The sequence below is a fragment of the Biomphalaria glabrata genome, chromosome 15 (assembly GCF_947242115.1).
Source record: "Biomphalaria glabrata chromosome 15, xgBioGlab47.1, whole genome shotgun sequence".
In the NCBI taxonomy this organism is placed as follows: domain Eukaryota; kingdom Metazoa; phylum Mollusca; class Gastropoda; family Planorbidae; genus Biomphalaria; species Biomphalaria glabrata.
Genome location: NC_074725.1, coordinates 10,863,000 through 10,883,945, shown reverse-complemented (window position 1 = coordinate 10,883,945; position 20,946 = coordinate 10,863,000). Strand labels below are relative to the sequence as shown.

The 20,946-nt window shown below is 33.4% G+C and overlaps 1 protein-coding gene across 10 annotated transcripts in view; it reads right to left on the bottom strand.

Annotated features, from left to right (window-relative positions):
• Positions 1–32: 32 nt before the first annotated feature.
• Positions 33–20,946, bottom strand: part of LOC106055604 (rho guanine nucleotide exchange factor 7) — a 55,860-nt gene continuing 34,946 nt past the window's right edge. For 4 of the 10 annotated variants that reach the window (XM_056011956.1, XM_056011947.1, XM_056011948.1 and 1 more), the window contains exons 13-21: positions 20,670–20,748; positions 19,529–19,668; positions 18,628–18,862; positions 17,204–17,245; positions 14,364–14,456; positions 13,038–13,082; positions 6,181–6,253; positions 5,370–5,424; positions 33–2,617 (exon numbers count right to left, since the gene is read on the bottom strand). In XM_056011956.1, coding sequence (XP_055867931.1) covers positions 2,492–2,617; positions 5,370–5,424; positions 6,181–6,253; positions 13,038–13,082; positions 14,364–14,456; positions 17,204–17,245; positions 18,628–18,862; positions 19,529–19,668; positions 20,670–20,748 — 888 coding nt within the window. In that variant the 3' untranslated portion in view covers positions 33–2,491. Of the gene's footprint in view, positions 2,618–5,369; positions 5,425–6,180; positions 6,254–9,205; positions 11,403–13,037; positions 13,083–14,363; positions 14,457–17,203; positions 17,246–18,627; positions 18,863–19,528; positions 19,669–20,669; positions 20,749–20,946 lie in introns of those variants that run through there. The other 6 variants (XM_056011951.1, XM_056011950.1, XM_056011953.1 and 3 more) reach the window with 6 other exon arrangements.

Here is a 20,946-nt window from a genome sequence, read left to right as displayed (position 1 = left end):
CAATTACTTGAGCAAGGAGATGACAATAACTCTCTTAGTTAAATATTGATTTTATTATTGAACAGTTTTTAATGGACACAGGATAAAATGTATAGATATAAAACATAAAAAGAAATAAATACAAGAAGCCAATGATCATAATCACATGGACCTTGATCTCATTCAAAACAGCAGTTTCAATCAGCTCCATAAACACTTGTCCATCTGTATACAATCTTAAAAGCAGCAGAAAATGAATTCAACCCCCCCCCCTCCCCCCCCCCACTGATCACAAGGTTATAATTGTTTTGGCCAAAGTCATTCTAGGCTTGTGTGCTCATTACATATGTAACTAGAAAACAAGCATCACACCTTAAAAGTTCCCACTCTAAGTGAAACAAAAGTGACTTTAAAAGCCGAGCTTAATGACAGTAAACCAGCTAATAAAGTGAAAATTAGAATTAAAAAAATAAAAAAAAACAATTGACTGATACAAGTATTTCATAGTATAAGTTTTGTTACACCAGTGGTCTCTACCTAGTTCAACTTATACCAATTGACTGATACAAGTATTTCATAGTATAAGTTTTGTTACACCAGTGGTCTCTACCTAGTTCAACTTATACCAATGACAGATACAAGTATTTCATAGTATAAGTTTTGTTACACCAGTGGTCTCTACCTAGTTCAACTTATACCAATTGACTGATACAAGTATTTCATAGTATAAGTTTTGTTACACCAGTGGTCTCTACCTAGTTCAACTTATACCAATTGACTGATACAAGTATTTCATAGTATAAGTTTTGTTACACCAGTGGTCTCTACCTAGTTCAACTTATACCAATGACTGATACAAGTATTTCATAGTATAAGTTTTGTTACACCAGTGGTCTCTACCTAGTTCAACTTATACCAATGACAGATACAAGTATTTCATAGTATAAGTTTTGTTACACCAGTGGTCTCTACCTAGTTCAACTTATACCAATGACTGATACAAGTATTTCATAGTACAAGTTTTGTTACACCAGTGGTCTCTACCTAGTTCAACTTATACCAATGACTGATACAAGTATTTCATAGTATAAGTTTTGTTACACCAGTGGTCTCTACCTAGTTCAACTTATACCAATGACTGATACAAGTATTTCTTAGTATAAGTTTTGTTACACCAGTGGTCTCTACCTAGTTCAACTTATACCAATGACTCTTTCAACAACAAAAAAATAGAATTAAAAAAAAAAAGTCCACTGTATGTTCAAATAGTAAAGGTCATTTCAATATTTGATGTCATTTGAACTAACAACATTCTTGTTATTAGCCAAATGATTTATCAACTTAGTTAATCTTTGACATCTTAGATCAAAATAAATCATTCCAATTTTTGACTTGTGACCACCTTTTGACTTGAAGAAAGTCTGACCTAATAGTAAAACTTGAAAAAACATAAATTCTTCTGTTCACCCTTTACAGCTGCTTCCTAATTACAAAGAAAGTCTTCCGCAAGAAACAGATGACCATTACATCATCTTTCCTTTAAATTGAAAGGTTTAAAAGGCCTACTTTTTTTTTGCACACAGGAGTAATACAAATGAACAGAAATAAAATAACTTTAATGGTATTAGAAATTCAAAAATAATTTTTTTCTCATTCATACAATTTATAAATTTGCCAGTAGCAGTCGATAAAACAATTAAACATAGAATTTGTTGCTCATTTCAAGGAGACTAGAATAAATATTTTGATATGTCAGTGACATTCGTCTTTAAACCAGTTAGAGTTGACCTTGATCAGCTTTACTTTGGTCTCTGATCTATATCACGCTAGTGTAAAGAAACTAGTTGACTACTGCCGACTCAGCCCAAGTGTTCTGATCAATTGGTTTAATGGCTCCACTTCTGCTTTTGTGACCAGCTTCACTTTAAGTTGAAATCAATACAAAATGAAGGCAAAGAGTTGATTGAGATGTCTCTGGAGTGTAAATTTTGGCATGGTCATGCTATCTAGGTGGCACAAGTACTGCTTGATGTTTATCAAATACATAGCATAGGAGGAGATAGAGACTATTCTTACAGTGAATTGTACAAAATGTAAAATTTTTTTTTTGCTCAGAATGATTGACAATTTGTTTGCCCCGATTAGGATTCAACAAAAACATTCTAAAACACATTCTAAAATAAAAAAAAAAAACATGATTCATCATTTACAATCTGAGATCTAAACAAAAGTTCACATTTTAAATCAAGTCTTTCAAAGCAAACAACAACACAATTTTTTTTTATACAATCTCTACCGACTATCCTAGATGGGCTCCTCTGTCTCACTGGCTGTATGTACACAATAAATCACTGCATACATTCACATGAGGCTGGCGAATCTTTTGTTCTTTCTGGTAATCATTTTAAGACATAAGTCATGTGAGGCATTTAAACATGAACCTTGAGATCAGTTGAACTAGTTGATTGCTTCAAAGTTCACAATAACTGGGGACAAGAGAGGTAAGGTCTAATCAAGACACACAGTCTTGGACGCCATCCACTATATTTGTCTTAATCAACTGCTGCCGGACCAGGGTCTCCAGTTTCTTGCGACATCGACGCTCTTCCTCCAGTTCTTGTTTTATTTTACGCTGCTCCTGTTAACAACACAACAAAAGAGTCAAAGTTCATTTTTTTTTCTACTTTTATCCAATGGCCTAATAGCTTTTATGAGCCGATTGGAACTATTTTAAAAATTTGAAAAAAATGGGTGGAAGGTTGAACTTAATGGACCAAACAGACAGGGTTAGGGTTTTGTGTGTCTTCTCTTATACATTACAGATATTACTTCAAAAAAGAAGATATCTACATCCTATGCACATATCCTTGTGTCAATCTAGTCATTCTTCTTCTTCTTCTAGCCAGCTTTATTGCTGCTGAGTTGTGAGCTCTTTTGCAGACTGTGCCAAGGAAAATAAGTGTGCTGTTTTCTTCAGTTGTTCAGCACTGCTGTACAGGGGTGTTGGTTATGTTGGGCTGTAGTGGAAGTAGGGTCTGCCTAAGGTGGATTAGGGAGGGGCATTCAAAGAGGATATGGTTTAAGGTTTCAAAGGGGTGGGTGCAGTGTCTGCAAAGGGGGAGTTGTGTGGAGTTTATTTTGTTCAGGTGGTAATTTAATAGTGGTGTGTGTCCTGTTCTTAGTTGGAAGATTGTAGATTGTTCTTTGCGGGGGAGGAAGTTAATACTGTCCAGTTTGTTAGGCATAGTCATTTCTTTGTACATGGCTCTGCCAGTGTTTCCTGATGCCCATTGGTTGAGCCACTCCTCTTTGTGATTGTTGACTAACATTGACCTTAGGGTGAGGTAGTTAACAGGTCTATCTGGTTGTTCCATAGATGAACCTGCCTTTGATAGCTTATCTGCCTTTTCATTTCCCATGATGCCAATGTGTCCAGGGATCCACTGTAGTGTGATATTGATATTTAATTTTGATATCATCTGATGGATTATCACAATGAGTGTTGTCAACTCTCTTGGGCTGTTTGAGGTGCTGCTGTTAAGTGCTTGCAGAGTAGATTGGGAGTCTGTAAAGACTTCGGCTTGGAAGTTTGAGCAGTAATCGCCCCAGGGTGCGCTTATCTCAAAGTGTTTATTTTTAGGGAAGACCAGGAAGGCACTAAGACCAGCATTGATGGTGGCTTTGAAAGCCGATCCGTCTGTATAAATATGGATAGATGTTTTTTGATAGCTTTCAATTGTTTCAAGCGTGCCTACTTTGAGCTCCAGTGGATTTGATTCTTTTGTTAAGGTGTTATTTAGTAAATGTGTTTTGATGGTTGGTTGTTTGTAGTTTAGTCCGGGTGTAATGTTTGAAAATCTGGTAATTTTTTCTCTGTTATTGGGTAGGTGGTGTTTTAGGGCTAGTTCATCAGTAAGTTGGATCAGAGTCCTTGCTTTTTTTTTGTTGTTTTTCCTATTTCTCTGTGTTAGTAATTTATTTGGATGGTCGTCCTCCAACCTTCTGTATCTCTCAATAGCTTCTAATGCTGCTCTGTTGCGCCTTAACTTAAGAGGTTCAATATTGGAGACTATTTCACAGGCTGCTGTGGGAGTAGTTCTCATACCTCCACTAATTAGCAGCAAGGCTTGGTTTTGGATTGTATCTAATGATGATTGATAGGTTTTGTTGGCAGCTACTTGTATGGAGAGACAGTTATCCATTACAGATCTGACGTATCCAGTGTATAACTGTCTTAAGGTTTTCTTTTCAGCTCCCCAGATGTTCCTGCTAGGTGTTTTATTATGTTTAATCTTTGTGATGCTTTTTCTTTTAAATCTGCCATAAAGTGTTTTAGAGACAGTCTTTGGTCTAGTTTTACACCAAGATATGTTGGATTTTCTTCTTTATTTATTGGCTGTGAGTCTATTTTTAGGATGTAGTTTCTTTTTGCTGTTTTGTTGCTGTGGCTAAAGATTGAATAAACTGACTTTTCTTTGTTTATTTCCATTTTCCATAATTTTGAATATGTGGAGATAGTTGTGAGGGCTCTATTTAGTTTGGATCTAGTTAGCACTGGATATTTCTCTGTAGTCCAAATTAAAAGGTTGTCTGCATAAAGTGCCTTATTGACCGAAATCTAGTCATGCATGTCGTTGGCTTTCTTGCCCAATTCAGGCAACCCATTCCATGCTATGATAGCACAAGATTTTTCTAGCATATGCAAAAAGAAATATGTCTTTCTTAGTATTTTATTGGGATTTGTATTATGGTTCACTGTTGCATGTACTATTGCTACTCTTTAGTCTTCTGTCCTGAAGGGTTTTCTAAATTGAGTGATTCTACACATTTGAATATTCATTCGTTATAAATTTCACAGCTCTATTTTGCGTATGTTCTACTTTATGTTTTCTTGAGTTTCATACTCTAACAGTGGTCTAACCAAGGTTAAATAACATTTTATTATGTTCCCATTTAATTTATAGAAATTTCTTTTAATAAACCCTAATGCTTTGACTTTTTAATAATTTCATCAATATGGGGATTCCAAGATAATTTTTCAGTAATTATAATACCTAACTATTAGTTTTTAGTCTGTGCAACTGTAGTTATTATTATTATTATTTATTTTTTTACCTTTTTTGTTACTCTTTAATAATTGGCATTTTTCTGGGAGGAAAGTAATTTCCTACCCACTCTTCCTGACTTTCCTGTAAGCGCATGTTATTTTTTTAATCAAAGCAGAGTTATGGACATATGCTTTATAACCTATATTTAGCCAATCAGAAAGATTTGACCTAGCTAAACAAAAATTCTGTGTAGCTTCTTAAAATAATTGTGTACACATTTTAGGATTATTCAAGGTTTAAACTCTACATATGACAGAGTCTGTGCTGCTACTAGGATCTCACCTGTTCTAGCTCTCGGACTCTGTCTTGTAGTGCATATACAGTGTCGACCACAGTCCTGGGAGAGAAATGGTAAATTAGATCTATACTAACAAGATAAGTTCTATACTAGTACTGATTTTTTTAAAATAATACATTTATGATAATTATTTCTCATTATTAAACGCCAGTTTAGACACTAGGCTTGGTACAAGGCAAACACTTGGCTGAGTCAGAAGTAATTCTTCAATGAACCCTTAACCAACTCACAATTGGAAATAAATGTCCCTAGCCAAAGTTGTCCTCCTTTGCTCATCAGCATCAAATTTGCAATCATTCTGTCTTTTTGGCAGTATTGAGTCACTATGAATGTCAGTAATGAGTAGCTTATAAATGACAATGTTCATCAGATTTATATCCAATGTCTATGCCAGCACATGTCCAGGGAGATCTACTCACATCTATATGATGTAAAGAGCTTAAAGTAAAAGCTAAAATCTAATTTTATTTTCCTCATAAAATCATTTCCTCTTTACCAAAACTACCATCCCCTTGCATGGATGTACATTAGAGGTAACTGAAGTTAATTATTTCTCCTTTGTAAACATTTTAGTTTTAAATAAATTTCTTTATCTAATACAAGTCCCACTAATTGTTTTATTATATTTCTGTATGAAATAGAGAAGATAACAAAGAAACAACAACAACAACAAATAAATAGAACATAACATTCATAATTATTGTTTCACATTTATAAAAATTAATTATAATTAATTAACCTTCCCACCCCTTAAAAACAACAAAAACAACAAAAAAAAAACAAAAAAACAATTACCGTTCCTGTTGTTCTGTCTCATCAATGATTTTTTCCTCTTCAGCGAGGAGAATTTGAGGACTATTGAGAATAGCTGCGGAAAAAAAAAGACAAAATATTTCATTACAAAAACTTTTTCACCCACATGTAGTCATAATTTAATTAAAACGATTCAGTTAACATCTATCAACTTAAATACAAACATTACTTTCCCAGTAGCCTAAAGTTAACAAGTTAAACAAAAGTTTCACTAACATTTTTAATCAAGTTTTTACATTTCATAAAAGTCATTTTGGCATTTGAGTGGTGTTTTTTTTTTCTCACTCATAAATGTAGTTCCAGTTGAATAATGAAGAACCATTGAAATATAAATTACTCAGCTAAATTCAGTTCAAAGCCCTAATCAAACTTCAAGCAGTCAAATACTTTATATAAATAGCTTCTTTTTTTTGTGTGTAAGATGAACATTCAGGCCAAAAAGAGTACAAACGTAAAGGAAACTAATGCATACAAGATTGTGATATTATGGTGATGTGGATATAATAGTGAAAAGTGCCAGGGGGAAATACATAGTGTGTGTGGGATTGTGGTGAGGAGAGGTGTGGCAAAGCAGAGTGCAAGCAACAACATTCCAGCAGAGTAGGCTGCAATACAACAAGGCATTCCTTTGCAAAGCTTTTTTCTATTTAATGTAACACACAAAACAGCAAAATGCTTGTTAAACCTCATCATATCTAAATTAGTTACATTCAAAATGTCCAGATCACACTAAGAGATCAGAGCTAACTAGATCAAGCAGTCCTGGATACAACACTGTTAGGGTAGTTTTTATTGCTAAGTCAAAATTTGTCAAGTATCCCGCTAGAATAAGTAAGAAATTACCTTTATTTCTAGCTAAATCTAGTTATCTAAGTTTACTGTGTGGGCGGCACAAATAACATTCAGCAAACTTAAGACTTTATACCTCAATATATTACATTCAACATACACATAATGTGCAACAGAACCAGTCATGTGACCAACAAAAGTCTGTTTAAAAAAAAAAAGGCTTAAGCGTTTTTATGCTCCTAAACATTTTGCAGCCCTAAAAAACAAATCTTGTTAAAATTAAATTTAAAATCATCACAAGTTAAAAAGCTTTCATAAAGTTCAGAGTTGACCCACCATACAGAATGACTGGTTTTGTCACAGTGACAAACACCAATAATATTGCTGCTGTTTATAGAAGCCATGTACGCATGTCTATTCCTCTCTGTGCCTAAAGACAAGCCTTGTTAATTTGAGAAGAGTCAGGCTTGTGGTGTGAGACATGTTATTGTTAAATTTCTACTGCTCTGAAGCTCAATAAGCTATTCAAGAAGTATGCACATGTCATACTTGGTTAGTTACCAGTAACATATTGAACATAGCAAGTATTACCAAATACTCTATTAAGCAAACATTAGAAGTCACTGGAAGAGTTGCTGAATTTTGGCTAATTGAAAAAATTATTTATGCATACATTCAAACCTAGAGTTTCTTAAAACCTTGTAAGCTGACATATAATTTCAATGTGGAGTCTTGGTGATTTTTCTTACAGAAGTTGCTCTAAAGGAGTCAAGCAGGGGAGATGTCAGACAGAAAAGGACTGTACTTTTAACAATAAAACTGTTGGTAGGAGGCCCAAGCACAAGACACACTACAAAACGATGTTAATATCCACAGATATATCTTTGCAATGTTTACCTACATATATTATTTTCTGCTAAACTTCTTAACTTTACAATATATGTTTAATGCCATTACAAAAGCCTTGCAAAGAAGAAACAAAATTAGATGGCAAGGTATTGTTTGAAAAAAAAAAAAAAAAACTTTACCAGTTTTCATATAAATTTACAAAATTCTAAGCAAACTTAATTCCAATGAAAAAACAAAAATTAAAAACTAAGGTAAAAAAAAACAAATCCCACAAAACAAAACCAAAGCAGTAACAAAACTAAAAAAAAAAAAAATTAAAAAATAATAGACAACACTCGAAGCTTAAAAAATATGCTGCAATTAAAGAATGTTTGAAATAACTAAAAGTTTTGCTATAAAATAAAACAATTCTAATAATCAAAACTAAACAAAAACAAACAGTCAAAACAGTTAGGTATATATCTGTGGGAAACGCTAGAAGCTGATGACTGTATGACATAGTGATGGTTACCTTTGTAAATAAAACAATTCTCTCCCTCAAACCAAAGTCAAGAAAAGCAGTTTAAGAAAAATTAAACAAGAAAAAAATTGCTTCAGTATGTTAATGTTATGAAGTAGAGAAATGGTGTGGAACAAAGACTAAACAATGACACAAAGACAAAACTGTGAAATCAAACTAATTTTTTTTTTAATTTAGAATTAATTTTTACTTTAGGTGGTCTAATGGCTTCAGTACCAGAATGTTAAACAAGTGGAATCATGTTCAAGTCTGGCTGTTTTTATTGCTGCCCCCCCCCCCCCCCTTTTCCATTCTAGATTTGAAGAATTTTAAAAACTTAGTCATGAAAGAATTCTGGATTATTACTTATTATTATTATAGCTTTTATATTATAGCTTTTATATAGCGCTACTTTCATGCTTATAGCATGCTCAGAGCGCTTTGGTCCAATCTCATTTGTGGACCAATGTTAAAATGACAATAGTCAGTCTTTTCACTATGAAAATAGTTGATGGAGGGGGGGATAGATATCATAGTGGATGTTGATATCATAGTGGATGTTGATATCAAAGTGGATGTTGATATCATAGTGGATGTTGTTTAAGTGAGAAGGGTTCTCAAAATATTTCTTAACACAAATGAATTCTTAAATGTTAGTGAAAGATTACTACTTTACAGATGTATGTGAGCAGGGTCTACATTTGTTTCAATTAATCCCACAATGTACATATGAACAAACAGAGTACTGAAAAATAAAGAAGAATGACTTGGACAACCCCCCCCCCCCCCAACTTTGATTTATTGGGACGTCTGCCAGATATCAACAATAGCTAAAAAGAAAAAAAAGGAATGACTCAAGAAACAAAGATATAAAACATTAAATAGAACTTTTTTATTGCACAAACATAACAGGAAGATATCAATGACTTATTTTAAATATAAAAAAAACCACAAGATAAAATGAAAAAAAACAACAACAAGCATTTTAAGGGCTATAAATCTGGGTTCTAAAATGAACTGTTACATTTTATAGTTAATATGTCAATCTTCATACAATAGTAAATATGAGAAACATGTAAATAACAGCATTTCAACTGTGACTATTGAATCATTCAACACTATAGAATCAAAACTATCTTTGTACTTGATACTATCAATGTAAGATTGGTTCAAATATATCCTAATTAAACTTCTAGCATTTTCTGAGAACCTATAAAATAAGGATCATTCAATACCTGGCTATTTTGTACATTATTACAAATATTTTATGACTTCAGATATCCCCCACCATTTAAAAAAAAGCAATAAACAACTTTTGAATTACTCTCCCCTCCCAACTGGAAATAACTGTTTTACTAATGCATCTACAATTAAGGGGAAATAAAAAAGAACAACTGAGTATCAGCAAATGGAAAGTACATTTCTTATCAAAAGATGAATCCAAACAAAACAATAAATGAAACATAAAAAAAAAGATATTTAAAAATATATAAAAAAGAGTCCACTGAAAGTTGTCCAGTGAAATTTCTGTCCAGAGCCTATCTGGCCTACCATGATTAGATAAAACTTGACTAGATATCAAACTGGACTGATGAAGATTAAATTAAAGAAGGCAATGGCAATGCTCAGAGCCATGTAGTACTGAAGAGAAAGACTTGTAGCATGTCAAGAGGAAGAAATAGAAGCTAGACATAAAAGTACCAGAGATAGAGATGTAGTCACTTCTACATGGTATCCAGCCTACAACCAACACTAGTACAAGACTAGATCAAACAACATTTTCATGGGAAAACCTCTGAGCTCAACAGTCAGTCCTAGGAAATATGGTAACGGAACAATAGTATCACTCATGGTAAACAAGTATTTGACAGTCACAGTCATCTTCATACATGAGAGAAAAGTAATACAGAGCTGTTGTTCTTTATATAATAGATACAAAGAAAACAACTTTTACAATATAATATTACACTATAAATATATAATCTGATTGAATCTGACGAATTTGCTCTTCTAAAACTGGTTAACTTCTTATTTCCTTCAAAACTATAAGCTTCTTTTAACTATTGTAGGGCTTGGCCATTGCAAACCATTTGACTCTTGCTAGCCAGCCAGCTAAATACAGTGGGTAAGCCTCAAAAACCAATGTGTACAAACATTTCACAAGGTGTGCTACAAATCTGACAGAGAAGAGCACTACAAGACAATTACAGAAATAATAACATATTCGAGTAACAATGTTTCAATCCATTGAAAAGTTGTTGTCCCAGTGTCCTCGACTGATTTATTATTATTTTTTTTTATCTTGTTAACTCTTTCTCTCCGTAATTATTTTCAACGCTGGTATCGTCAGTTAGGAGAGAAAGAGTTAAGCTTCTTTTTAGAAGACAACAAACACAAAGAAGAAACTAAAGTGTCAAATGCACGTCAACAAATGCTAAGCCAGAAACTTCTTAAGATATTCATAGCTAGGCATTATGTTTCTCAGACACCAGACCAACTTCTTGAGGTAGCCAGTCAAACTCTACTACTATATACATTATGGTACATAAACAATGACTAACTATTAGTATTTGGCTCACATAAGAGTAAAAAACAACAAAGTCTCATGGCTTAGTAATAGAGAAAATTGATGTTCAGCATACAGCAATCATAAGATTGTCAACAAATATAACTTGGTGTTTCACAGTGTTCACAAGTATATTTTGGTTAAAGTCCATATCTGGGAAGCCCTGGTTGAAGCCACAAAAGTCCAAGTTAAATCCATATGGATTGATCATAATTGCAGGAATAGACAAGCCTGACATATAGACAATGAGCAACAATAGCAGCCATGGGAAGGGGTAATGCTTACAGAAGAGAAGACCTCCTGATGGTCAGAGTCGCTTGATAGTTCGGGCTAGGCCTCTGGTTAGAGGGAAAGTGGCACAACAGAATCCTCCCATTAGTGGCTGACTCCCACTGACTATGCTGGTGTAGTCATCCAGATCAGGGGAGTTAAGCGATTCAGAGTAAGCTCCGCTTTCTGCTGATCCAGAGCTGTCAGATAGCCGAAGCTTGGACAAGTCCACTGAATATAGGATAATGGATGGGACAGTCAGATTTATTTGTTCAGGGTTCATTGGCAATGTATTTTAAGATAGTTTATCCATTTAAATTTGGGGGAAAAATTAAAACAGAGATTATGATTATAAAAGGGCATTCATATCAATCAGTTGGCATGTTTACATTTATTGGTGAAGAGTTTAGTATTTTATTAAAATATTTTGAACAATTAAAGGGTTAGAAGTTTAATGTAAAAATGTTATTTAAATTGCCATTACATATTTATTTATATATGTTTGAACCATTTGATGATAGTGGAAATCGGTTGGGGCATCATGGAGGGAAGAGAGGGAAAAAGGTAGATAAATACTAATTAGTTTAGTTCCTTACAATAAACTTTAAAATAAACAATGGAGTTGTCAATTAAAAATAAACTAAAACAAAATACAACAGACCAACATTCATAGACAAACATTGACAACAAATTGACAAAGACAACACAATGCGGCTAATTACTGTCTAGTTTTTAAATTATTGAATACCGATGATAATACAATATGAAATCTTTTTTTGTTGTTAGAGCATTTAATTTTTGAACTATACAAAAATAAAAAAGCAAAATTTACTAAAGCCAGAGAAAAAAATAGGATTCTAACAACATATTTAAAAGGGTTTTCAAAATTACAGTCAATTATAAGTCATTTGGGACTTTAAGTAAATATCCTTTGTTTAATGCATAAATGTTTCAAACAACTTATCAGAAAGATAGTAAGTTCATTACAACTATATCCAGAAAACTGGTGCTAAATATTTTTTTAGTTTCGCAAACCAAGAAAAATAAAATGCAAAATCTAAATTCAGACTAAGATAAAAGTAATCCTACTTTTGAAACCTAAATATTATTTTATATCACCCCGACTGTAAACATTTCATAATGACCGAAGATAATAACCGAAGTATTGAAGAATAAGGGCTGGAGAGAAATGACCAATGTGCATAAGATAAGAATGAGAAGGCTCTAAAGCATTACCAACACATACACACACAATCAAGGCCAACACTGTAGCTGACAAACATAGGCAAGGGCCATCACTGTAGAAATGTAGACAAAACAGACAAGGGACAACACTGATTTCTAAAACAAGTGTGCAATCCAGAAAGCATTTTTCATCAATGCCTTTAGCTCAGATGAAGGATAGGATTTCAACAATGCTAGAGTAGATCTAAATGAAAAAATTGTTACAAGTATTTGTACAGTTAGATCTAGATCTAGTCCAGATTACAGATCTATATAAAGTAAAATTGGTATTGGTCTCAAAATAAACTAGCAAATTTCTCATCAAAAACCAATAACTCTAGGAATATCTTATAAAAACTCAAACAGAAAGGCTTTCTTTCTGTAATGTAACATTCTAATTTATATAAGAGAAATATTAATTGTTAATTAATATGAAATAGATTAATGAATTATGACATGCTATGATGACTGAAAAGATTTCTAGACTGCACTTTATAGAGTTAAATGCCAAATACAATCATTTCTGAAGACAATGCTTGGGTAAGTGACAATCAAAAGATCCACATCATGCATTGGTAAATAGAACTGTTGATCTTTGTACTCAAAAGAAAAAGATTAGAATTGCTGGACTTTCTTTCCTACCTTTCCCTTCCTCACTCAGTTGCTTTTTGGCCCCTTCTATTTTGTCTAGAATGGAAACAGAATGATCTCCCTTTACACATTACACACACAAACAATAAAAACCCAACAAAAAAAAAACAAAAACAACCAAACAGCACACACATCTCAACAACGCTGAAAATGTTCACATCCAGAAACCTTGGTTTGACATGGGATTGGAGGGCATGGAGGGCATTCAATAGATAAGAATATGATTGACATGGAATAAAGGAACAAATCAACAGATAAAAATGTATTTTGGTATTTTGAAAAAAGCTTTTAACATTAATGTATTTTCTATTTATTTATCTGGAAGATGTAATCACATAATGCAATAAATAGTGTCTACAAGTGTATAATTATTTCATAATCAAATTATTTTGCCTCAAAATTTTTTTACTTAAATTATTAGGATAAAAGGTACTAAAATAAGAATTTATGTATAATTCTAAGGAAATGGTGATGAAAAACCAAAAAGGGCAATAACCCAATGGATTAGAAGGTTAATTAAAAAGTAAACAGCACCACCACGATGAGAAGACACCGAGTAAAAAAAAATGAAACATGACTATCACAAAGTACAATAGTAGCAGCCAACGGGAAGCTGTCGTTGAGACTGTATGTGTTGAGAATGATGTTGGGGGTTTTTTGTTTTGGTAGTTTTGTCCAGAGATTTTTAGTCTCTCTAATGTGATGGTGCTTGGATGTTTAATAAAGCTTAAAGAGAGAGAGACTGGAGAGAGAAAGAGGGTGCAAGTGTGAATAGTAATACAATGAAGCTACTTAGATCATTGCTATGATGATTATATTCTAAGCTCAACTAATTGGAAAATAAGAGTAGACTAAACACAGAGTCAATACATGGGTAGTGACATGGTTATTTTATTCAACTAGAATACAATATTCCATGGAGAGTAAGAAACTGAAACTATAAAGCACATTTTTTTAATTATTATTATCTCACACTAAAATGAACAGTCAAACTAGAAGTAAACATGGAATAACATCCTGTAAAATTAAATTCAAACATACAAATGAATGGCCTAAGTCTTCCTATCCTACTTTTGTAATAGCTCTATAGATGAAAGCATAGGAAATAGTACATGGGCATTAGGCATAAGGTGAAAAGTTGCTAAGGAAGACAGCTTGATGTATGTGGTTACATCCCAGTGTGTGGGCCTACAATCAAGCAGGTTGGCGAGATTAAAGTGTGTCCATGTGTATGCCATGTTGTAAAATATGCAAGCTAAAGAGGCTGGCTGCGAGGAAGGGCAGAGATATACTATGTACAGGATGGTTGCTACTTACATGAGTTGACTGTGTGCCTAGTCTTGACACTGTTGCAGTAAGCTTCTATCACCTGCAGTATGAATGCATCTTCATTGTAGACTTTGGGATCATCTAGGAAGAGTTAAGAGCATCATTCATTAACCTCACATTCTGCTAACATTAAACAAAACAATCATTCATTAACTTCACATTTTGCTAACATTAAACAATCATTCAGACAAAACACAGTTGAAATATATTTTTGTGTACAAAACTCGATGAACAACTTACTTATTGTCAAAATGTGCTTGTCATTTCAACGTAAACATTAAAGAGTGCAGCATTTCTAAATGTGTATAGAGAGAAGCCACACAGAATTAAATACTTAAAACATATTTTCCTATAAGAGTAGTGTAAACAATTTTGAGTGTTTTGTATTTTATACCTCATCTCAGAGTTGACATTCAATAGAAGCATCATGCTCACTGTACAAATTAGTATTTAATGCATACACAATGTTTCATTTCATATCAGCTTGAAAATGAAATTAAAATGAAAATGCATTTCAAAAATAATTATTAGAATACAGATTTCCGCCAAGTTGAAACACAATATTAACTGTGTTTTGTTTAATTAATTAATTAGATGGAGGTTAAGAATTCACATTAAGTGAACATAAGAAATAAAGAAGTCTTCAAAAATCTTATTGAATCACTAGATCTAAAGACTTATTCAGAAAAAAATCAAAACAAAAAACAAATGAGCCCTCATAAACAATTTCCCCAGGGCACACACACCAGGTGAAGACAAAAAACAAAATGTTAGATTGATGGGATAGAATCATCTTATCAGTGTAGATTCATACAAAAACAGAAGACAAAAACAATGGCACATAGTTTTGAGTCGACAATGACATTTTCATGGGAAGAGATAAAGTACATAGATAATTAAAGTATATAAGTTTCACAATAACATGTGAACATAGATTATTTAAATAGTTTAAACAGTTTTTATGGTCTACAAATCTTGATTAGATCAGACATTTTAAATTTAGTATCAACCAGTCCAGCCAGTAAGCAACAAAAACAATAATCCACAAAGCTTCAAAGAACACAGAATGATACATGTTTAGCACAGATAGAACTGTTTAGGCCAGGGCACCTTTTTGTTTAGCTAGAATATAAAATGGGGGCACGGTGGCTGAGTGGTTAAGCGCTCGGCTTCCGAACCTGGGCTCAAATCTCGGTGAAGATTGGTATTTTGAATTTTGGGATTTTTAGGGCTGAGTCCACCCAACTCTAATGAGTACCTGATTTTAGTTGAGGAAAGTAAAGGTGGTTGGTTGTTGTGCTGGCCACATAACACCCTGCTTTGTTAACCATTGTTCATAGAAACAGATAACCTTATCATCTGCCCCTTAGATCGCAAGGTCCAAAAGGGAAACTTTTTTTTTTACTAGTATATAAAATGAATATTTTACAAGAAAATAACAAACAATGTCAACAAGGACAGTATCAGAAATTAATATCAATGACATAATCTGAGCATCACCCGTGTTCATGAAACAGCCAGGGGAGTTTTTCAATTCTTTTATTAACATTTTGATAGTTGTCAAAGAAGATTCATCAAGTATAAAAATTTACTAACTACTAAATGTGTACTTCATTTTAACTAGTATATTTTTTGGTTGAATAGTCAAGATTCAAAATTATCTGCTGGTGATCAAGATTTAGGACATAGGCTAGTCCATGTTGTTTTAACATTCAAATATCAGGAATTAATTAATTTTGAATATTAACATTATGCACCCACTTGAAAACTTGTATTACTTAAGAAATCTTAAAACTAATAGACTACATCTATGAATCTAAAGCTACAGCTGCAAAATGTCAATCTACTCAAAAGACACAAAGAACAAGAATATAAGTCACTTACGTCACTAGGACTACGATGAATCTGTGCATTTCTAAATGTGAGCTCTGGACTCTGATTGTTAGCTGGTAATGATCCCAGTCTTATTTTGTTTGGGTTTTTAGTTTTAAAATTATGTTGTTGTTTTTTTTGTATTTTTGTAAAATTATTTTTAGAACAGAAATAAAAAAAAAAATATTCCTACTTTCTATTAGCCTTAAGGCAGGATTAGCAAGACTTCTAACAGTTGCCCATTAAATGAACTAGAATTGCACCCTATCTGTGCAAAACATATTAAAACAAAATTGACAAGACTTGAAATGAAACATAAAAAAAAATGGATGTCAGGGTACATGCTTTTTTAAAATAAATACTTTGCAATTTTGTTGGTGACATCTAGGAGGCTTATTGTTAAGACATTAACGAAATCACATATTGAAAAATTTAAACTTTTAGTTTGTTTGCAGTTACAAAAATTTTTTTTAAATAATTTATTAGTTATATAAATATAAGCAATATATGATAAGTTGTATTTTTACATGGAAGCAGAATGCTAATGACTGCTCTGGAATTGTGCTGTTACATGACTATCTAAAAGTGACCTATTCTCTACAGAACAAAACATGAGTGCTCTACTGTGTACCGGTACTTGTAAAACAAGACAAGTTGACTTATTAGAATAGTGTGTTCTTGACCCTGCTTGTGAAAACTAGACTATTTGAAGTATGCTACTCCTTGACATGGCTATACTGTTGTTCAACATGACCACTTTATAACAACCCAGTATGGAGAGATAACAAGACAACAGCAGAAAAAAATGATTAAAACACACAACAACAAAATAAACTGAATAAAAAGAAGGAAAAAAACACAAGAAAAACATAAAACTGGAAAATAAATTTAGATCACCACAAAACAAACAAAATGGAAGGAAACTCAAGTGCAGACTATAAAGGGATGCAACTAACTTTTACTGTGCCAGTCAGTATCCTCCCCTGAATATGTTCTCACTAAAAGAAAAATGGCATCAATAAATAAAGCTGCAATAATTAAATGCCACAGAGAAAAAAAACTAACATGACAAACCTATGACATCAAACTAGACATAGGTCTATTAGCTCAAGACCATTCATTATAGAAGGCCTCAACACTGACCTGTGTAACCTGTGGGCAATGGAGACCAATAGCTCATCACAAAGTCATACAGACCTGTGAAATAGCAACGTACTATTAGTCTACAATGCCCATAGGCCAGTGTTAAGGCTTTCAATGACAATTGGTCTGGATTAACTTCAAGGTTAGGCTAGACTAATGTAGGTGATCAGTTAAAAAAAGAAAATGTGTGGTTTGTGTAATTCACTAAAAATGCATTGGTCTGGACACACAATCTCAATTTTTTTCATTTCAGCCAGTTTCAATTCAATCAATAATAACAATTAACATAAAAAAAGAAGTGTTTTAAAACAAATCAATTCCTCATATTTGAAGCAGATGACGATGAATTTTTGTAAGGGTGTTTACTTCACCCTCAATAGCTAATGTATGATAAATAAAAAAAAAAAAGGACAATTTTTTAAATATTCCATGCAAAAACACTTTAATTAACTAATTAGAAATTAATTCAGAAAACTCAAAAGTAAATGCCTCATTTTGCTGAAGGAAACCAGCTTTGCAACAAGGTGACCTGTCATCATGAGCAGAGAATAAACAATTCCTATAGTCTCCAAAGTTTTAGTTAAACTTTCAACTCCACCTTCCCACCCCTTTCATTGCATTTTACTGTTTGAATCATTTCTTGGAACAAATATCAAGACAAAGAAATAAGTAGCACTACATTTAGCCACAATATCAAAAGTAGCTATTTTGGAAACTATACCCCACAATTCTAAAAATAGACAATGCTTAGCACAACAAAAAAAAAACTATCAAGAAAATATTATAAATGGTAATTAATATTTCTTTTTAAACAAATAATTTTTTACTTAATTATCATTACTAAAACGTATGACCAAAGAAACAAAGATATTTGGTGTGCAAATAGAACTAGAGTAATGTGGCTGATATCATTTAGACCAATCTGAGAGAATCAAAATGTCACAAGCTGGAAAAGTGGATAGGGCAAGTGTCCTTTTCAATTACATTACAAAATTATTTTGAAAGGTCTAGTATATTTATTACAATCTATTAATACAAGCTTCAATGATTTGATATGATGAAAGCGACTTTGGCTACTGAAATACAACTATTACTAACAGACATTGTAAGCTTAGAGCACAATGAGTACTTCAGCGTGAGGCCACTGGTACATGAAGAGTGAAGTCACTGGTACCTAACAGAACACGCAAATGAAAATAAAAATATTGCAGCCTCACTATTAAAAGGAATAAATTACCTGGCTTCCTCTTGTTGGTAGTCTTACGGGCGGCCCTGGGGGATTTGAGCACTTCATCACGACACATCAAGGTGGGTCGGGTGGGTGGAGATGGTCGCAGGCAGGTCAAGCTCCACACACTGGATGGTTTTGTAGACAAAGGAAACTGGGGTGGCGGAGCTTTCGGTGGATTGTTTGAGATCTGGGCTGTCTTGGCAGACACAACTGTACTGACACTAGGCTGTGAAGTGGAGATCTGAAACACAGAAACACAAGATTTACTGGTTTTGATGGTTAGGAAAATGCACTTATAAACTAATTCATACTCAGTTGTTTTTGACTTCTTACTTGGGTAGGTAGGTACCTTACATGTGGTATTTATTAAGCTTTATACATATTTATTAGAGCAGAGTAGTTAAGATGGATTAACAGAGGTTGAAAAACATTGTTTTAAGTTATGTTTAAGATATTATTTTACAAAGATATAGGATCCTAAAAAAAAGTAAAATATTGCTGAGCTATCTAGGAAGAAGTGGTATGATGGTCATTGGTGTTAACATCCTAGTGCATCCAATTTAGTAAGTGCATCAGTCAGTGTTTCTCAAACTATTACCCCAAACAAATAAAGTTACATCCCTTGTTCAGCTAAGGGGCCAGGGGCAGGGTTGTAAATTTTGCATTTTCCTGCATTTTGAGCTTCAAAAATTCATTCTCCTGGATTCTAAAATATGCTCTTTCTCCTAGTACAAAGATGGTAGATCTAACTAAGTTAAATTAAGATGGGGCATCTCAGTTTGAGAAACGCTGGCATGACTAATGAAGACAAAATGAATGATCATGTTTCCAACAGTACACAAGATTCTAAAAATGATTGTCTCAACTGCTAAATGCCATACTACAAGGTAGAGCCTTGTTTACCCACCATGTGAACCTGGAGCGACTGGGGCTTAGAGGAAGGAGCAGGGTTCACAGACTGAGTCAGTGTTTGATGCAGAATGTCCAGCCATGCCGTCACCTCACCTTTGGTCCCGCAGAGAACAGTGATCTTCTCTATCATAGGACCTGTGGACAGCAACAAATTTCATGAGGGAAATGTCTTACTTGCGCTTTTCAACTACTACACTGAAATGGCATATTGGCTTTCCTATGCTGGTGTTGCTTCACAATGTTTGCAAAGAAAAATTAATAAAGAAACAACAGTAACAAGAAAGATAGAGTGAGACACAGAATGAGAACAACATTCTGAAAACAAGGATATTATGGAATGTGTGTGTGTTTCTATCGTGACGATGAGAGAAAGCTAGCCATTTGTTGGTGGCTATGTAGTGTGAATGATGCAAGATAAGCAGCGTTGTTGTCTGCTCTTGGGTAGGTGATAGACGACTCCATATTGTCAGGGTGAAAAGACGTGCTTTTGTAGTGAGTTAGATTTTGTTCATATCATGTTATATTATTACTAAAGTCTACAACATTTATTTCATCTCAAGTTAAATTTGTCTATATTGTAATAAAAGTTTTATTTATTTTTGTTCACAAAGAAGTTATTCAAGTTATTTTTCAAGTTATTTCACTTTTTACAAGTTTCAACAATACGCCTATGGAAGTTTAGTTGTCTACCAGCAGTTTGGAGCTACAAGGCAACAACAACAACAGAGGCAATAGTTTATCAGCAATGTGAGTCAAAAGAAAATGTAAATTAAGTCCCCTTTTCAGATTTAGCAGTGTATAAGGAAGGTGATGTAGAGGCCATCTGTATCTATGGCCAATGGTTCACAATGTATCATGAGGGCAGTACAATGACCAACTGCCTTAACTTTAGCTAAAAAATGTTAGGTACTCATTTCAGTTGGGTGGACTTGGGGGGCATCCTAAAACCCCTATATTAAAGATCCCAGATTGCTGCAGGATTTGGACCAGAAACTCCATGCTTCAGAAGCAAGCACCTACAATTCAGCCACAACAACCCATCATCAAATTAACCTATAAAATTTTTTTTTTTTTAAATAGCATATCAACTAACTAATTATTAAATAGAATTTTAGGTCTATTCTCTAAAAACTAGCCTGAAATCTCAAAGGCATTTTGGGACACATCTGCACTTTCACATGGATTGCTTGTTAAACCACTCAGTGGGATTTTCCCCTGCAGAGAAAACAAAAAAGTTAATTCAATTTAACAGCTTATACACTTGTATTAATGGCTAAAGTGAACGTTGAAGTGTCAATGTTTGGTAGTCAACAAATCTAGTCTGTAAGTATCTACTAGTCTGTAAGTATCTAGTCTATAAGTATCTACTAGTCTAAGTATCTACTAGTCTGTAAGTATCTAGTCTGTAAGTAT